General features: G+C 32.5%; 1 protein-coding gene across 3 annotated transcripts in view; it reads left to right on the top strand.

Moving 5' to 3' along the window:
- The window catches only part of CEP290 (centrosomal protein 290), a 46,174-nt gene that overhangs the window by 26,928 nt on the left and 4,410 nt on the right, over positions 1-14,836 (top strand). For all 3 annotated transcript variants that reach the window (XM_026049748.1, XM_026049747.1, XM_026049746.1), the window contains 18 exons: positions 63-227; positions 448-555; positions 636-770; positions 1,267-1,533; positions 2,335-2,442; positions 2,978-3,177; positions 3,793-4,006; positions 4,087-4,224; positions 4,298-4,519; positions 5,144-5,260; positions 6,400-6,545; positions 7,357-7,512; positions 8,076-8,199; positions 10,432-10,563; positions 10,728-10,814; positions 12,202-12,366; positions 12,858-12,980; positions 13,299-13,471. In XM_026049748.1, coding sequence (XP_025905533.1) covers positions 63-227; positions 448-555; positions 636-770; positions 1,267-1,533; positions 2,335-2,442; positions 2,978-3,177; positions 3,793-4,006; positions 4,087-4,224; positions 4,298-4,519; positions 5,144-5,260; positions 6,400-6,545; positions 7,357-7,512; positions 8,076-8,199; positions 10,432-10,563; positions 10,728-10,814; positions 12,202-12,366; positions 12,858-12,980; positions 13,299-13,471 — 2,780 coding nt within the window. The remainder of the gene's footprint in view (positions 1-62; positions 228-447; positions 556-635; positions 771-1,266; positions 1,534-2,334; positions 2,443-2,977; positions 3,178-3,792; positions 4,007-4,086; positions 4,225-4,297; positions 4,520-5,143; positions 5,261-6,399; positions 6,546-7,356; positions 7,513-8,075; positions 8,200-10,431; positions 10,564-10,727; positions 10,815-12,201; positions 12,367-12,857; positions 12,981-13,298; positions 13,472-14,836) is intronic.

The following is a 14,836-nucleotide window of genomic DNA, read 5'->3' as shown; positions in this document are numbered from 1 at the left end:
AGCTGCATCTAGACAGTTTGTGAACTTGATAAAATGTAACACTGTCTTTAATTTATTATTAGGTAATTGAATGGCATATGAAGATGGAGGAACTCCGTTTGCAGGAACTTAAACTGAATCGAGAGTTAGTCAAGCAAAAGGAAGAGATGAAATATTTGAATAATATCATTTCTGAGTATGAATGTACAATCAGTAATCTGGAAGAAGAAATTGTACAGCAGAATAAGGTATATATTTTTGTATGCCATTAGAAGAACACCATATTTTTCCTAGTGAGCTTGTTAACGTAGATCTTTTAATTGGGTTCCATAACTGTTTTTTTCAGTAGCACATTTGAGTCATTTTCAAACATTTCATATTTCCTTACGTATCTTTCCTGTTTAAGTCAGTTACAAAATTTTAATTGTCTTCAATGAACAAGACATCTTTATCAAACTTCTATTACAGTTTCATGAAGAAAGGCAAATATCTTGGGACCAGAGGGAAGTAGAACTGCAGCGCCAGTTAGACATATATGATCATCAACAAAATGAAATACTTACTACTGTTCTAAAGGTACATGCACTGAATTAACTTTTTTTAAATTAATTTTTTTTAAGTTGTTAGATAACATGAATATGAATCTTTCTGTTCAGTTTGAAGAAGCCATGGAATCAGTTCCAGACTCTAGTTTGCCCCTTCCACAGCAGCTTGAACTGGCTCTGAGAAAAAATCAGGAGCACATTCGAACAATCTTGGAAATTAGGTCAAGATGCAAATCTCTAGAGGAGGTAATGAATAAAGAAATTATCCTTTTTCTTATAAATGTCGAAGCGTTTATTTTTATACCCATATATATACATACACAAACACACCATATATATAGTGCATATATATATATATATGTATATATATATATATATACACACATCCTTCGGTAAATGTCACTTAAATATGTTGATTCCCTAAAATTAACATTTTACCATTAGAAAAAAGTACAGAAGAGGATTTTTAATCTGTTTAGATAGTTCTAAAATTCACATTTTAGGCTGTACTAAATGGAAAATCTGTTACAGAAGGTAGTAAGTGGTTCACAAGAAATCTGAAAAGACTCATTTCGTAATTACAGTGGTACAAAACATCTTGCTATGTGCCAGGCAATAGTACATAAGGATAATCATACCACGTAACTTTTGATCTTGCAATAATACCATACAAAAGTAGGCACAAAAAAATTGTGATTATAAGTCAATTTAGACAATTTTTTCTGATACTTCTTTTGTTTAGAAATTAGAAGAAAAAGAAACTGCTCTGTGGAAAGCTGAACAAAATGTTCTATCAAGAGACAAGGTTATAAATGAACTAAGACTCCAATTACCTGCAACATCAGAAAGAGACAATATAATAGCTGAGTTGGGCAGCAAAGAAGATGATCTAGAGTACCATCATGCCATAAAAATTGCTCATCAAACCATTGCAAATATGCAAGCAAGATTAAATCAGAAGGAAGAAGTGTTAAAGAAATATCAACATTTGCTTGCTAAAGCAAGAGAGGTAGCTAAACTTTTTTTGCCTGTATTTTCTTTCCAGTTTACGTTGTTTTAGTTGATTCTTTGTTCATCTCATTGTTAGTGAAATTTCAGTTTTATGACTCAGAAGAAACAGAGCAGACCTAATTTTTCATTTTTCAGGTAAGAAGTTCATGAACTTTTAACTTACATTGGGAAAATTGCCTAGTCAAGAGGTGTATGTATCCTCTCTCTTTCTAGGAATTAAATTAGTATGACAGAAGGAAAAAGAAAGGTAGAAAGGTAGACTTATATGGGTTTTTCATGCACTTACAGCAGTGAGTTGTGGACTTCATCTTGCAGTATATTTGGGAGGAGTAAGAATGACATGCATTTATGGAAATACATATAATGTGTTTGAATCGGTGTGTTTCTGTAGCTGATTTCTGATCATCTTTACTTACTGTGTTTTTTTTAACATGTATAGCTATTTCATCTGAGAGAAATAAAATACTATTGCTTTGATACTAAACCAGAAAATGCAGTCTAAAGGTGAACTTACTGTGCCTCATTTTCTAGTATAAATTCAGTTTATGGGAACAGACTAAAACTAGTCCACAGTAGATAACCTTGAAAAGCATGTAATACAGGTTTCAATCTTCTAGACTAAGTGTTCTGATTTACATCCCCTGGTCTGATGCACCATACTACTTGTTAGTGCAAACATAGCCTAAAAGTGCACTAGTGGATACTTTCCTAATAGGTGTTAAAAAGCAATTTCATTGATTTATGGAATTATGTATCAGTATAAGTACAGTAGAGTTACATCTTTACTTTGAACTTGCAGGAACAAGAGGAAGCAGTCAAGAAGCATGAAGAAGACCTGAGAGTCCTACACCAGAAGTTAGATTTGCATACAGATAATTCCCTTAATAAATTCAAGCTAACTGCTTTGGTGAGTTATGTGTATTTGTGGAATGAGTGAAATTTTGAAAATTCAAAGTCATAAATCATGACAAGAAAAATAAACTGATTGTAGTGTACAGAATTACTGCTTTCTTGAATTGAAAAAGTTAGAGAGATGGGTTTGAGAACAAATGTAAAAAATGAAGTTATTACCATAGTATATAAGATCATATTTCATATTACTCTAATTTATGGAGAATTCTGAAAGAGAGGTGGGGTTTTTTTTTGGTTTTGGGGTTTTTTTTCCTTTTTTTTTTTTCTTTTCACTCAAAATTTATGGCTAAAGAAAACAACACAACGTGGTTGGATTTCTGTCTTGACACCTGATAAGTTAACATCTATAAAAAGTTTCTTTGAAGGCAATGTGATTGATGTTTCTGCTTAAGTGATGACTCATTCCACAATAGGTAGGAATTATAAATATTAATATTTGGTTATGTTCAAGATTTATTTTAAAATGCATCACTAATTTCCATATGATTTAAACCTTAAAATATTTGTCACATGTTTGTTTTATTTTACAGGAGTTAATGAAAAAGCCTTCTTTGACACTTCCTAGTGACAAACATTTCCTCCGTTTGGCTGAAATGGAGAAAACTGTAGCAGCACAGGACAACTCTCTTGCTTCGCTTGTTATCAAGTTAAAGAAAACATCATCTGACTTGGAGAAACAGAAACAAATTACTTCAATGAAAGTGAAAGAGTTTGAGAGTATCAGGGCCCAGTAAGTTTTCAGACTGTTAATGCAATCGAGTCACATTTGGTTTGCATCAAAACAGCAACTTAGTGCTATTACAGAAGAGGTTTGTGAATGGCACATGTTTTTGCTGAATTTAAGCTGAAATAAGTAACTCAAAAATAAGCTCAAAAAACCCTCAAATTTAAGCAGAAAAGAATAACTCCAAATCGTTACCTTGTGTGGTCACTTGTAAACTGTTTTACTTTGATTATCTTTCATCAAGGCTTAGGCTGAAAAATCTGTGGCTTCTAAAATGCCTTTGAATTGTTTAATTTATGCCCTACAGTGAAACAAAAAGTATTCTATGAGACTTGGTACGAGAAATGCCATTAAGCTAAGTTTTAAAAGGGATTTACTTTCTTGTACAATGCTGCTTTACCTGCTAACGCTAAGAATTAGAATAACCTTGCTACTAATTCAAAAGTAAGAATATGAATGCTTTAATCTCATTTGTTATCTTGAATATCTTTCTTATTAAATAGAGGGAGGAAGTCTTTGCTTTATTTAACAATAATAAAAACATAAGATTGTGTCTTTGGTTATTTATTTGAAGTTTGTTAATTATTGAAATACATCCTATTTATACTTATTTTGTATTAGACTTCAGGAAGAGCATGCAGTTGATGTGGAGCACCTGAAGGATGAAGCAAATAAATTGAGGAACATGTTGTCTCAAGTGGAAAAGGAATTAGTGAATGTAAAAGCTGAACTACAGTCCCAAAAAGAAGCAAATAATAGAGCACCCACCACAACAATGAAGAACCTGGTGGAACGGCTAAAGAGCCAATTAGCCTTAAAAGAGAAGCAGCAAAAAGTTAGTCAACAAAAATTATATACCTATGACACAAACTAAATAATTGTTTAATATGGCTTCATACTTTACTTTAATTTTAGGCTTTGAGTAAAGCACTTCTGGAACTCCGAGCAGAAATGACTGCTAATGCTGAGCATCACATTATTTCTGCAGCATCGCAGAAAGAGGCATACATGAATGTCCAGGAGATTATTGATAGACAAACAAAGGGGCTCACAGTGAGTACTAGGTATTACCTTTGTATTGTGCTTTTGTGTTGCTGATACCCTGATTTTTTTTTTTTTCTTCTAGACACAGATAGAGGAATTGAATGATCAGGTTACAAAATTTAGAGATAACCTTAAAATAAGTAAAAACAAGGAGAGCTCTTTGTTAAATGAAGTGGATGAATTGAACCAAGAACTTCAGAGGAAACAAAAAGCATTTACAAAAGTGATGAGAGAAAAAAATGAAATGGAAAAAGAAAATGAAGAACTACAAAAAAGGATTAGGAGACTGACCAGTAGTATTCAGGTAGATGTGTGGGGGCTTTTTTTATTTTTGTTTTTTTAATAATCTTGCTCAACTTTCTGCCTATATATGCTTTTTTTTTGAGAGAGAGAGAGAGACAGAGAAAGATTAAGCACTTTCAGGAGTATAAAGACTTATATTTGATTGGAAAACCTATATTGCTCATCAGCCTGATTTTTGCAGGATAATATGTGAGTCTTTAGCTTTTGCTGTTAGAAGCACATCTCAAATATGCAAGAAGCTGAAAACAGTGACCCTGAAATAAAAGAAATGGAAGTATTAAAAGAGTCTGAGGTACTGAATTAGTAGTTTTAAAGCTTTGTAAAATGGCTAGCTAAAAATTTTTGATTTTCCTGGATGTCCTTATTTCCCCTTTCAGAAGAAATAGAAAGGATTTACAGAAGAATTATTTAAACTTTCATTTCTGAACTCACCTACCTACTAATTATTTACTTTAGAATGTAAAGTTACATTTGTAGAAGTAATTTGTAGAATTCACTTTTAGAAGGCTATTTAGGTTATAAACTTTCCTTGATTTACTGAAGTCTTCATTTTTTGAGGACGGAAATTACTTAAGTAGTGGTCATTAACATTTTAAGATTGTGAAAGTTAATTATACTTCTTCAGAACAAAACTGATGAACAAAATCTGATAGATGAACTTCAGAAAAAAGTTAAAAAATTGGAAAATGAACTTGAGAAGAAATGTGAAGAAACTGAAAAGAAAAGTGTAAGAGAAGATAAGGTATGTAGTAGATCTTTTCAAGATACTAGCTTGAGTCTATGTAGTTCGACTTTCCTTGCTTCAAACAAACAAAAAAACTCCTAAGTCCCCAACCTTCCCCTCCACAAAATCTTTTTAAAATAAAATAATTTTTTGACTGTTGTTGTTCGTATATTTTGTGCTGTAACCCTTGCTTAGTACATAATACTCACATATTAATATTTTCCTTCCTGTATTGAGGAAGAGAATCCATTGGAGAATCCATTAGAAATTTTAAAGAAAATTCACTAGAAATCCATTGGGAATTTTAAAGTTCTATTAGAAATTTTAGTAAACAGATAAAATGTTAGAGATAATAGAGAAAATTGACATAAATGCTGTCAAATATGTATCTGAGAATGCAGTGATAACAATGAAGTACTTTGCAGTAAAAGTGTGAAGCCTATATATCGTCACAGTAGTGATCTCCATTTATAAGAAGTTCTGAGTGATTAGAGATGCTTGTTTTACCTATTTTGTTTGTTGTTTTGCTATACACACAAGTATATACATATACAGTATACAAGAACATTGGCTGTGATATTTCAGCAGCTGTTTATTGTACAGTTTTTAATTAGATAATGTATTTTATCATTACTGAAATGTAACTAGAGTTTCCATTTGTTATAGGAAAAAAATAAACCTAAAATGGTCAATTGTTAAGCAGGAGCATATAAACTCCTCGTAAAACACATCTGAAAATACTGATTTGCAATAAATTGGCATAGAAAACACTTCTTTACTGTTTAATCTGCCTTCTTTACCTACCTGTAATTCATAGTAAAACATTACATTGAATATCTCTGATTTCATAAAATGTATGTTTTTATAAAATCAATATGAAAAGTTAATGAATTTCCTGCTAGTATTAAGCTATGTTAACTTCATATGCCAATTGGTGCAGCGTATGCACCAATTAGGTGCATATCCTACCAATTAGGATATCCAGCTTGGTCAGCTAAGTAATTTATTGGCCTATTTACATTATCTAGTTTGGTTTAATATTTAAAATTCAGAAATGAGAACTTATAATTCGTACTTTTCTAATGTGTTTATTTCCTTTGCTCTACACAAAATAAATAAATAAACAAAACCCTTTATTTTGTTCATATGCTTCACAGACCTCCAAGGAAGAAATAATTAGATGGGAAGAAGGTAAAAAATGGCAAATCAGATTGGAAGGGATGAGGAACAAGCTAAAAGAGAAGGAAAAAGAAATGGATGCTTTAACAAAACAGTTCAATACACTGAAGGAACTTCATACCAAGTGAGTTGATAGTTAATGGTTCTTGTTACAAAATTGTGTCAGCATAAAGGAAATCCAAATAATAATAATCCAATAATGACTATATAATAATTATAACAGTTTATTACATTTTTAAAATTTATCTGTAGAATTTGACATTTGTAAAGTATAAGGATTGATTTCAGTTTTAAGCACTGACTGCTCTTTTCACTTGTAGAAGCTGGCAGCCTTATAGAAGAAACTGGTTTTGAATAAAACTAATTTCAGTTTTTCACTGTGTTTATTGTATATAGCATTCTGTGATCCTATTGCAGAAGTAATAGGTAGATGATGACAGGCTTTCTTTTTTACAGCATTGTGAGATACTGTGTCATTCAATTAATTTACTAGGACTGGATGCAGCACTGCTGTTTATTTTACTATTGCAGCACTAAAAAAATTTCTCAGGAAAAAAAAACTGTAATATAACAATAAAAAAAACAAACAGCTGAAGGGTTTGCATTTCAGTACTGTATTTCAGTACAATAATGGCAGATTTTCACTCATGCAAGGTCCAAAAACAGTAGAGTATAGTAGACGTGATTGATGCTCTTGCATTGCAGTTCAAAGCTGTTTCAAACAGCTTTTAGTATTAGCAAAATTGTCAAGAATTTCACATAATACATTAGCAAACTAACAAGATTTATGGCTTTTTTTTTAATTGAGAAAGTGTGTGAATGAGCTTTAGTGAGCAAATAGATTGTAAAATGGGTTCTTTGAGAAAGAAAACCTTTCCCTTTTAAGAAAATTGATTAGCCGTTAAAGTTTAATGCAAATTTACTGCATATTGCAGGGCTGAAAAAGACAAAATTATTCTACAGAAGAAATTGAAAACTACTGGTGTTACTGTTGACCGTGTTGTTGGAGCAAGAGCCTCAGAGACTGAAAAAGAACTGGAAGAACTAAGGAAACAGAATCTTGATTTAGAAAATGAAATTGCTCATATGAGGTGAGAAGTATTTCAAGATAATCAGTAAAAAACTGAAAGACCTACATGCGACACTCTAAGAGATTGTTTTCTCTATCAGTTGATCCTTAAAAATGCCAAATTTCAAAAGTTTTTGTGTATAAGCAGCCTTGTCTATATAAGCTTCAAGTTGCTTGGGAGCAGTTGTGTTTAGAAAATAGGAAATACTGGTTAATTATTTCACAGGCTAAATATTCTTAAAAATATCTAGTTCTTGTGTAAAATTATAAATTTCTAGTTAGGGAACGATACTGTAATTTAGAAGTTGAGGTTATTGAGTGTATTCTTGATCAATGGGAGTAGCTTATGTACCTCAGTAACAGAAACTTTGTACAACTCAAGACGGCTGATTTGTTTTGCCAGATATCCGGGTTCATGGGGATTGGCTGAAATAGTGTACATAGTAAGACTGATTTTTAATAAAATGTAATAATGCAATATCCAGTCTAGTAAGCCAGAAGTCCATGTTTGTTTTTATATTAAGGGATGCTTCTATGCGTTAGCAGCGATTTGTTTGATTTTGCATGATTCATTTTTGAATTTAGAACACAGCAAGCTATTCCACGAGATTCTGTTGTAGAAGAGTTACATTTTAAAAACCAATACCTTCAGCAAAAGCTTCATGCATTGCAACAGCAAAGCTCAGGAGAGACATATTCTAGACACTCGGTAAGTTAAGAATGTAGCCTTATTACCTAAAAGAAGAACGTTTACTTAACTAACACATTTACTCTGCATTTATTATTCTATCATATGGTTGATTTTGTTTTCAACAGTAGTAGTCTAAAACAGGATGCGAAATACTTGGGCTTTAATGTAGAAAAAAAAATCCAGTTATTGTGTTCTGGAAGTTGAAGCTGAAATGCTCAGCATCATAAGCATATTTGGAGAAATAAGGTACATGTATTTTCAAATATCTGAGTCTTCCTCTGAGAGGCTAATTACATCTTTCATATCAGTTGAGAATTTGAAAATACATAGAGTTTGGAAAAACACTGGGTTTGATTTCAGTTGCCTTAGGTGCTGTTGTTATTTTTTTCTCTTTTGTTTTATACATTTTTCTTTTTTTTTAATATTATTTTCTGTTTTGTTTTACTATATTCTACTTTTCTTTCATGTTTGTTCTGTCTTCAACTTCAATCAGAGTACAACATATGACCAAACTGAACTGAATAACTCTGTTCCTATCAATATCAATACATGCAAATTTTTCAGTTACCTTCATAAGAAACCTATTTCAAGTAAGGATAAAATCAAACATCAGACTAACTTTAGCATTATCGATGGTAATGAAATAGATGAGAATGCAGACATTCCTAATAAAGGCCATGAGGCTACTGCAGGTCAAAGTACTGAAATGTTTCCAAAACAGCAATCTGAAGACAGTATAAAGTGCAAGGATCTAGATATTGAAGGATCAATGAGCAAAGCTAAAGCTGAAGATAATGAACAAAATGGCAAGGATGAAGAAAATATAACTGAGCCTGAAGAGGAAAAAAACAATGAGAAATGTGAAGACAGGCAGGAAGAAATACACAAGCAGTCAAATGTTGATGAAGAGGAAAGCAGAGAGGAGTCTTGTACTGGGAGATCGAGCTGCAATCATTCTGATTCAGGGGAATCTTCTAATCAAGCTAATGGCTGTGGGGGAGAAAATACAAAGGTGAATAATGAAACGCATAAACACACTGCTGAGTATAAACATGAAACCCAGCTTGCACAGAGGGAACTGAACCAACCTCAGAACTTTGTGAGATGTCCCAGGTTTGATGCTGTAGCAGTCCTTTAGCATTTTAGAGTATAAATGGTGTAGAATTAGAATAGTTTGATCTTAATGTAGTTGCTTCCCAAAGTATGGTCTGCAGGAATATCGAAGTAGTCACTGAGTGGTCCAGTAAACAAATCTTGCAGCTCTATTTGATGTGTGAATGTCAGCTCCCAAGTAAGCTGTTGTGAATTCCTGTTTTGCTCCAGAAAGTTTAGAAAATCACAATGATACATGCAGCTAACCAATGACCAGTATTTGTTCTTTAGGTGTCTTGTGACATAATATTTATTCTTGTTCTTAAAACATGCTTTTCTGAAGCACGTGCTTAATTTCCATGGATATTAATCATGAATGATATGGTTATTAATCATGAATGATAATATCATGAATGATATTAATCATGAATGAAAACTTTATTTTCTTTGGAAAGATCTGTTCTTTACAGGTGAGAGGTAACAGCAATTTATTATTAGAATGGGCAATATACGGCATACAGAGTACTCTTTATGTAATAGAAATAAATTACTAGCCTCCTTTGGTTAAAAAAAAAAATAGAAGAACTAATTCTGCCTAAGAACTAGATATATACACTGTTTTTCACTTGCTCTGTGATTAATCTTTGAATTCATGAAAAATTAATCTCATGCGTACTATTTAATAAAAGTACCACAATATGTACTTAAAATTAGATTCTACTCCTAGGTACAGTGCCACAGCTACCTACGTTCTGTAGATTTTTATCTTTTAGACTTTGAGATCTATTGAGAGTTAATTCTGGTTTAACAAAGTTTATGATGGATTTTACATTTATTTTAATAATTAAAATTATTAATTTTTGTTTTAATATTGTTAATATTTTTGCCTGGACTTGCTTAAAGTCCAGGTAGGTCAGATAAAAGCTGGTGGTGCAACTTACATCTCTGATGAATTTTATTTCACACAACTAAAGTGATGAAAAAATTTCAAAAGAATTTGTGTTTTAGGAACATTCTCTATTCTGTGAATGTTCTTGAAATTTGTTTTTCTGTGTAAAAAGTAGAATATTACTTCTCTGTTGCTCTTTTACAGATGGTAAAAGGAACAATACTTTGCCATTAAATGATAATTTACTGTTTTTCCTTTCTCTTCTTAAGACATCAGGAATAGGATCAAATCAATATCGAAGACAGCAAGAAGTTCTAAAGGAAAATTTGAGACTGTCTTCTGAAAATGTTGAGCTGAGATTCCAGCTGGAGCAGGCCAATAAAGATTTGCCGAGACTAAAGGTAACATCTCTGTAGAGGAAAAAAAAATGCATGAGTTGCTTAAAAAGAAATGTATACCTTTTCTGTAAATTGCTTTCTTTTTTCAAGATATACTTGTAATTTTATAACTGTTTACCTCAATTTAAAATCTCAATGTCTTGCTTATTAACTTTATTTATTTTTAGGACCAAGTGAGTGACTTGAAAGAAATGTGTGAACTTCTCAAAAAAGAGAAGGCAGAAGTTGAGCGTAAGCTGGGCAATGTTAGAGGGGTGAGTATTTTACTTTTTTTTTTTTTTTCATCACAGTTATATGAGAGTAAAATACAATAAATAATTATATTTGATTAAAACTCTTTGGAATGAACTGACAAACATCAGAAAGTGTTCTTGTCTATTTTTTTGCACAGTGTTGTAATATATTAATGAGAATTTCAGCTAATAGGACCATTCAAAGGAGTGAAGTTACACTAAGTATTTGCAGGGTCATGACCTTATTTTGTCATCTGGATTAAAAATCATCTCTAGAAATACATTTGTATCAAAAGTAGGAGTTAGAGCACTAGTAATGAAAATTATAATTTATGTTAATGAGTACTTAGTTACTGATTTAAAAAGTAGAATTTTGATGCGATGCAGGTGTTAGAAAGTGCAGCTTCCTGACAGTAAGTATTTGTGTGTTTTTCTGTGTAAGATGGCAGTTAAATTTTACCTCACTTCCTCTCCACTACATTAGTAGAGTGGCTGATATTTCAAAAGATGCAGGAAAAAAATGTTCCGGGAGTGCAGTCTCTCGTTACTGACTTCTCAAACTACTTACCATGGCATTTAAAGGAAATAGACTTAAAAGCTTTTCTTGAAAACTTTAGTGGATCTTTCAGGATAGCAGGAGAATGAATTCTGCTTCCTGGGAAAAATAATGATAATGGGGATTATGTTGGGCGTTTTATTGAAATATACAGAAGGTGAAAATAAGTCATTTTCACTTTCAAAACCTGATCACTGCCTAGGTTTTCTTAGGGCTCTAGGGAATAAAAGGTTCTGAACTATGGTCCTTACCTCTGAAGAAGAAAAAACAGATACTTTCAATGGTCTAAAATGGAAAACAGTTGTATCTAACAACTAAGAAAGATGATTCCTACAAAGAAGATGAGGAAAATAAATGCATTTGAACTTTCTCTAACCGTTTTTCAATCTCATAAATGAATACAGTGCAAGAAGAAAAGTAGAAAGTATGAGCTTTTTTTTGATCTTTCTTTTGTGTAATAATAGCCATTCAAATATTTTTAAGGCAGAACTAGGTCTTTTTATCATCCCTCTGAACGGAGAATATATGCCTTAGGAGAGAGATTTATTGCTTTAAAACATATTCCAAATTTTGAGACTTAACTGCAGGTTTCTTAAGTAACATGAGAAAATGAAGGAGTTGATATGGTGGCTTTGGATATGGTGAATCTATTTACATTTTTCATTCAGGAAATTTTCATTCATTGCAGGCAAGAAACCTCAGGATTCAAGTCACAACGCCAAAATGAAACAACTTTATTAAAAATACAAGACAATAAAAAAAAATCTTGAAACTTCAAGTATCTCAAAATGTTAACTTATTGTTTGCTTCATAGTACTTTTTTCTTTATTTCCTTTTTTTCTCCCTGTATAGGCTGGTAGAAGTGGAAAAACAGTCCCTGAACTGGAAAAAACAATTGGTTTGATGAAAAAAGTTGTAGAAAGACTCCAAAGAGAAAATGAAGATCTGAAAAAAGCTCCAGGTGCTGTTTCCAATGAGAAGTTACGAAGTCTTGAAAGGGAAAATGAGAGGCTAAAGGTACTCATTTTCCTTAAGTATCTATATTTAGATAGTAGTTTATATGCCTGTGGCTGGCATGGATTGGCACAAAAGTGCTTTTAAAATACCAAGTACAAAGCTTGTAGAACACAAATGTGTGACTCCATTTGTGACTCCAAATGACTCCATTTTGGCATAACATGTTACATAATTTATATAATGAAAATACATAATAATAATATGATACACTGAACACTGAAATACCCAACTTCTACAAAATTAAAAATATATTCTCAAGTGAGGATCATAACTTTTCTAGTAGGAAGTTCAAAATGTGTGATGGAATTAATGTGAACAGTTGTTCAGGGATAGGCACTGATAGCATAAAATATCTCTGAACATCTGCAGGATACAATTAAATATGTAATTAAGTGTTATGTTAAATGTGCAAGGTAATTATGCTGTGTTTTCTACTTTAACTTTCTACTAAGCAATATAAATGAACTGTTTTAACACATTTTGATATTTAGTCTGAAGTGGAAAAAATGAAACTTTATCTGGAGGGCCACCTAAGTACACGTAATGAATCTAAAGCCAAAGGCATGGAAAAAGCTATTACTGAAAATGAGAGACTACGTAAAGAACTGAAAAAGGTACGATCATTGTAATGCAACCATCTATTTGAATTAATTACTGATCGTGGTAAGTATCTTTGTTTTTTTTTCAAATGGCTGACATGGATTAGCACTTTTTTAATTAAAAAAAAAAATACTGACATGACAGGATTTCTTATCAGAAAGGGTTCTCTAAGGAACAGCCCAAGACAGAACTTTGAAGATGTAGTGCTAATGATCTGGGATATGCTATTTGTCTATACATCATTGATCCTACCTCATTATCATTTTAGATAATCCAGTGCTATGTATGAGGTTGTGTATTTCATTTCACTTGCTACTCTTATTGAACAACAGGAAATTGATGCTGGAGAAAAGCTACGAATAGCAAAGAATAACTTGGAGGTATTAAATAAGAAGTTAACTATGCAGCTGGAGGAAAATATTAAGAGGCTAAATTTGCAGGAGAGCAGAGACCCTCAGGTTGATGGAGCTGACAACAAAAAATGGAAATCACTTGTTGCAACAAGGTAGGAGTTGGGAATGAAGGGTAGACCATACAGTTAATCTGATGTGAATTCAGCAGAGATCTAGTTTCTTTCAACATTTTCAAAACCTGCCTGGATGCAACCCTGTGCCACGTGTTGTAAGTGTCCCTGCTTGAGCAGTGGAGTTGAACTAGATGATTTCTAGAGCTCCCCTCCAACCTCAACCGTTCTGTGTTTCTGTGTGATTGGCCCTGTTAGCTGGTTATTTTTTCTTTCTTCTGATCAGCTGAATAGCTTGTCCCTTAGTGCTTAAATATATTGTGATATGCTTTTGGAGTAACATCAGCATCTTTTCTCAAGAGTAATACCTTACCACAAAGACAACAATCTGAAAAAACACTGGACGTCAGTAACTCTGGTCTAGTTTTGCACTGTTTGCACCGACTTATGGCCATGTGAACATGCATATTTTTTGTTTAGGAGCACACTGGAATTTCCATGCTCCTTGGAACATGCAGACGCAGCTAAAGGTCCTTCATATGCTCTCTGAAGGTCCTGAAAGTTAACTGCATGCAGCTACTCAGTTGATTCTGTTATTTGTAGAAGGGAGAAAAGCTCAGGGACTAGAATTAGACCATTTTTTTAATACATAAAAAGTAGTGTGTGAATGGTCACTTTCTCATACTTTGAAATAATGAAGCCTCAAAAATTGAATTCACCATCAAGAATTACTTTATTAGGGTAATAATAATAGACTTTTACAGCTCTGCACCAGTCAGTTATCTGTTGTTTTTAAATTTTTGATCCATCACTTAGTGTAGCGCACGCTGACAAGAACAGTTCTGTGGCACCAGTTTTTCCATTGCAAATTGCAACATGCAATCCTTTGTACTCCTGCTCACGTGACTTTACCAATGTCTACTTATTTATAAAGACTGGAGATCTTGACTCTAGAGCCTAAGAGACTTCAGTTACATTCTTTTCTTAACTAGAACCAAGCTGTTTAGTACTGTGTTCTGTGGCCTGTTCTTAAGAAATAGTCACCTCCGCAGTCACCCCAAAACCATTGCTATCCCAGAAGCATTACTACAACACCAGTTTTCAATAGAGTTATATAGAAATACTCTATATTGGTGCATCAGTATGTTTAAAAATGAACAGTTTCATAGAGAATATAAAGACTGAAATATATATTCATGTGAAAGGTGATAGTGCTTCATTAAAGTGAAGGAAGAAGTTCTTGCTTGAGATAGGATGATACCCAGTTAAAAACTTATGTTCTGGCTCATCAAGGAACAACAAAGAATAGCTTTTCTTTCATTTTATTTACCTCTTTTTAAAACATTCGTTCTACTTGATTTACTTGATACATATATGTATGTATATATGTATGTATATATGTATGTA

Source organism: Nothoprocta perdicaria, unplaced genomic scaffold, assembly GCF_003342845.1.
Source record: "Nothoprocta perdicaria isolate Ctin4 unplaced genomic scaffold, notPer1 scaffold_61, whole genome shotgun sequence".
In the NCBI taxonomy this organism is placed as follows: domain Eukaryota; kingdom Metazoa; phylum Chordata; class Aves; order Tinamiformes; family Tinamidae; genus Nothoprocta; species Nothoprocta perdicaria.
This window is presented reverse-complemented; position numbering and strand designations above follow the sequence as displayed.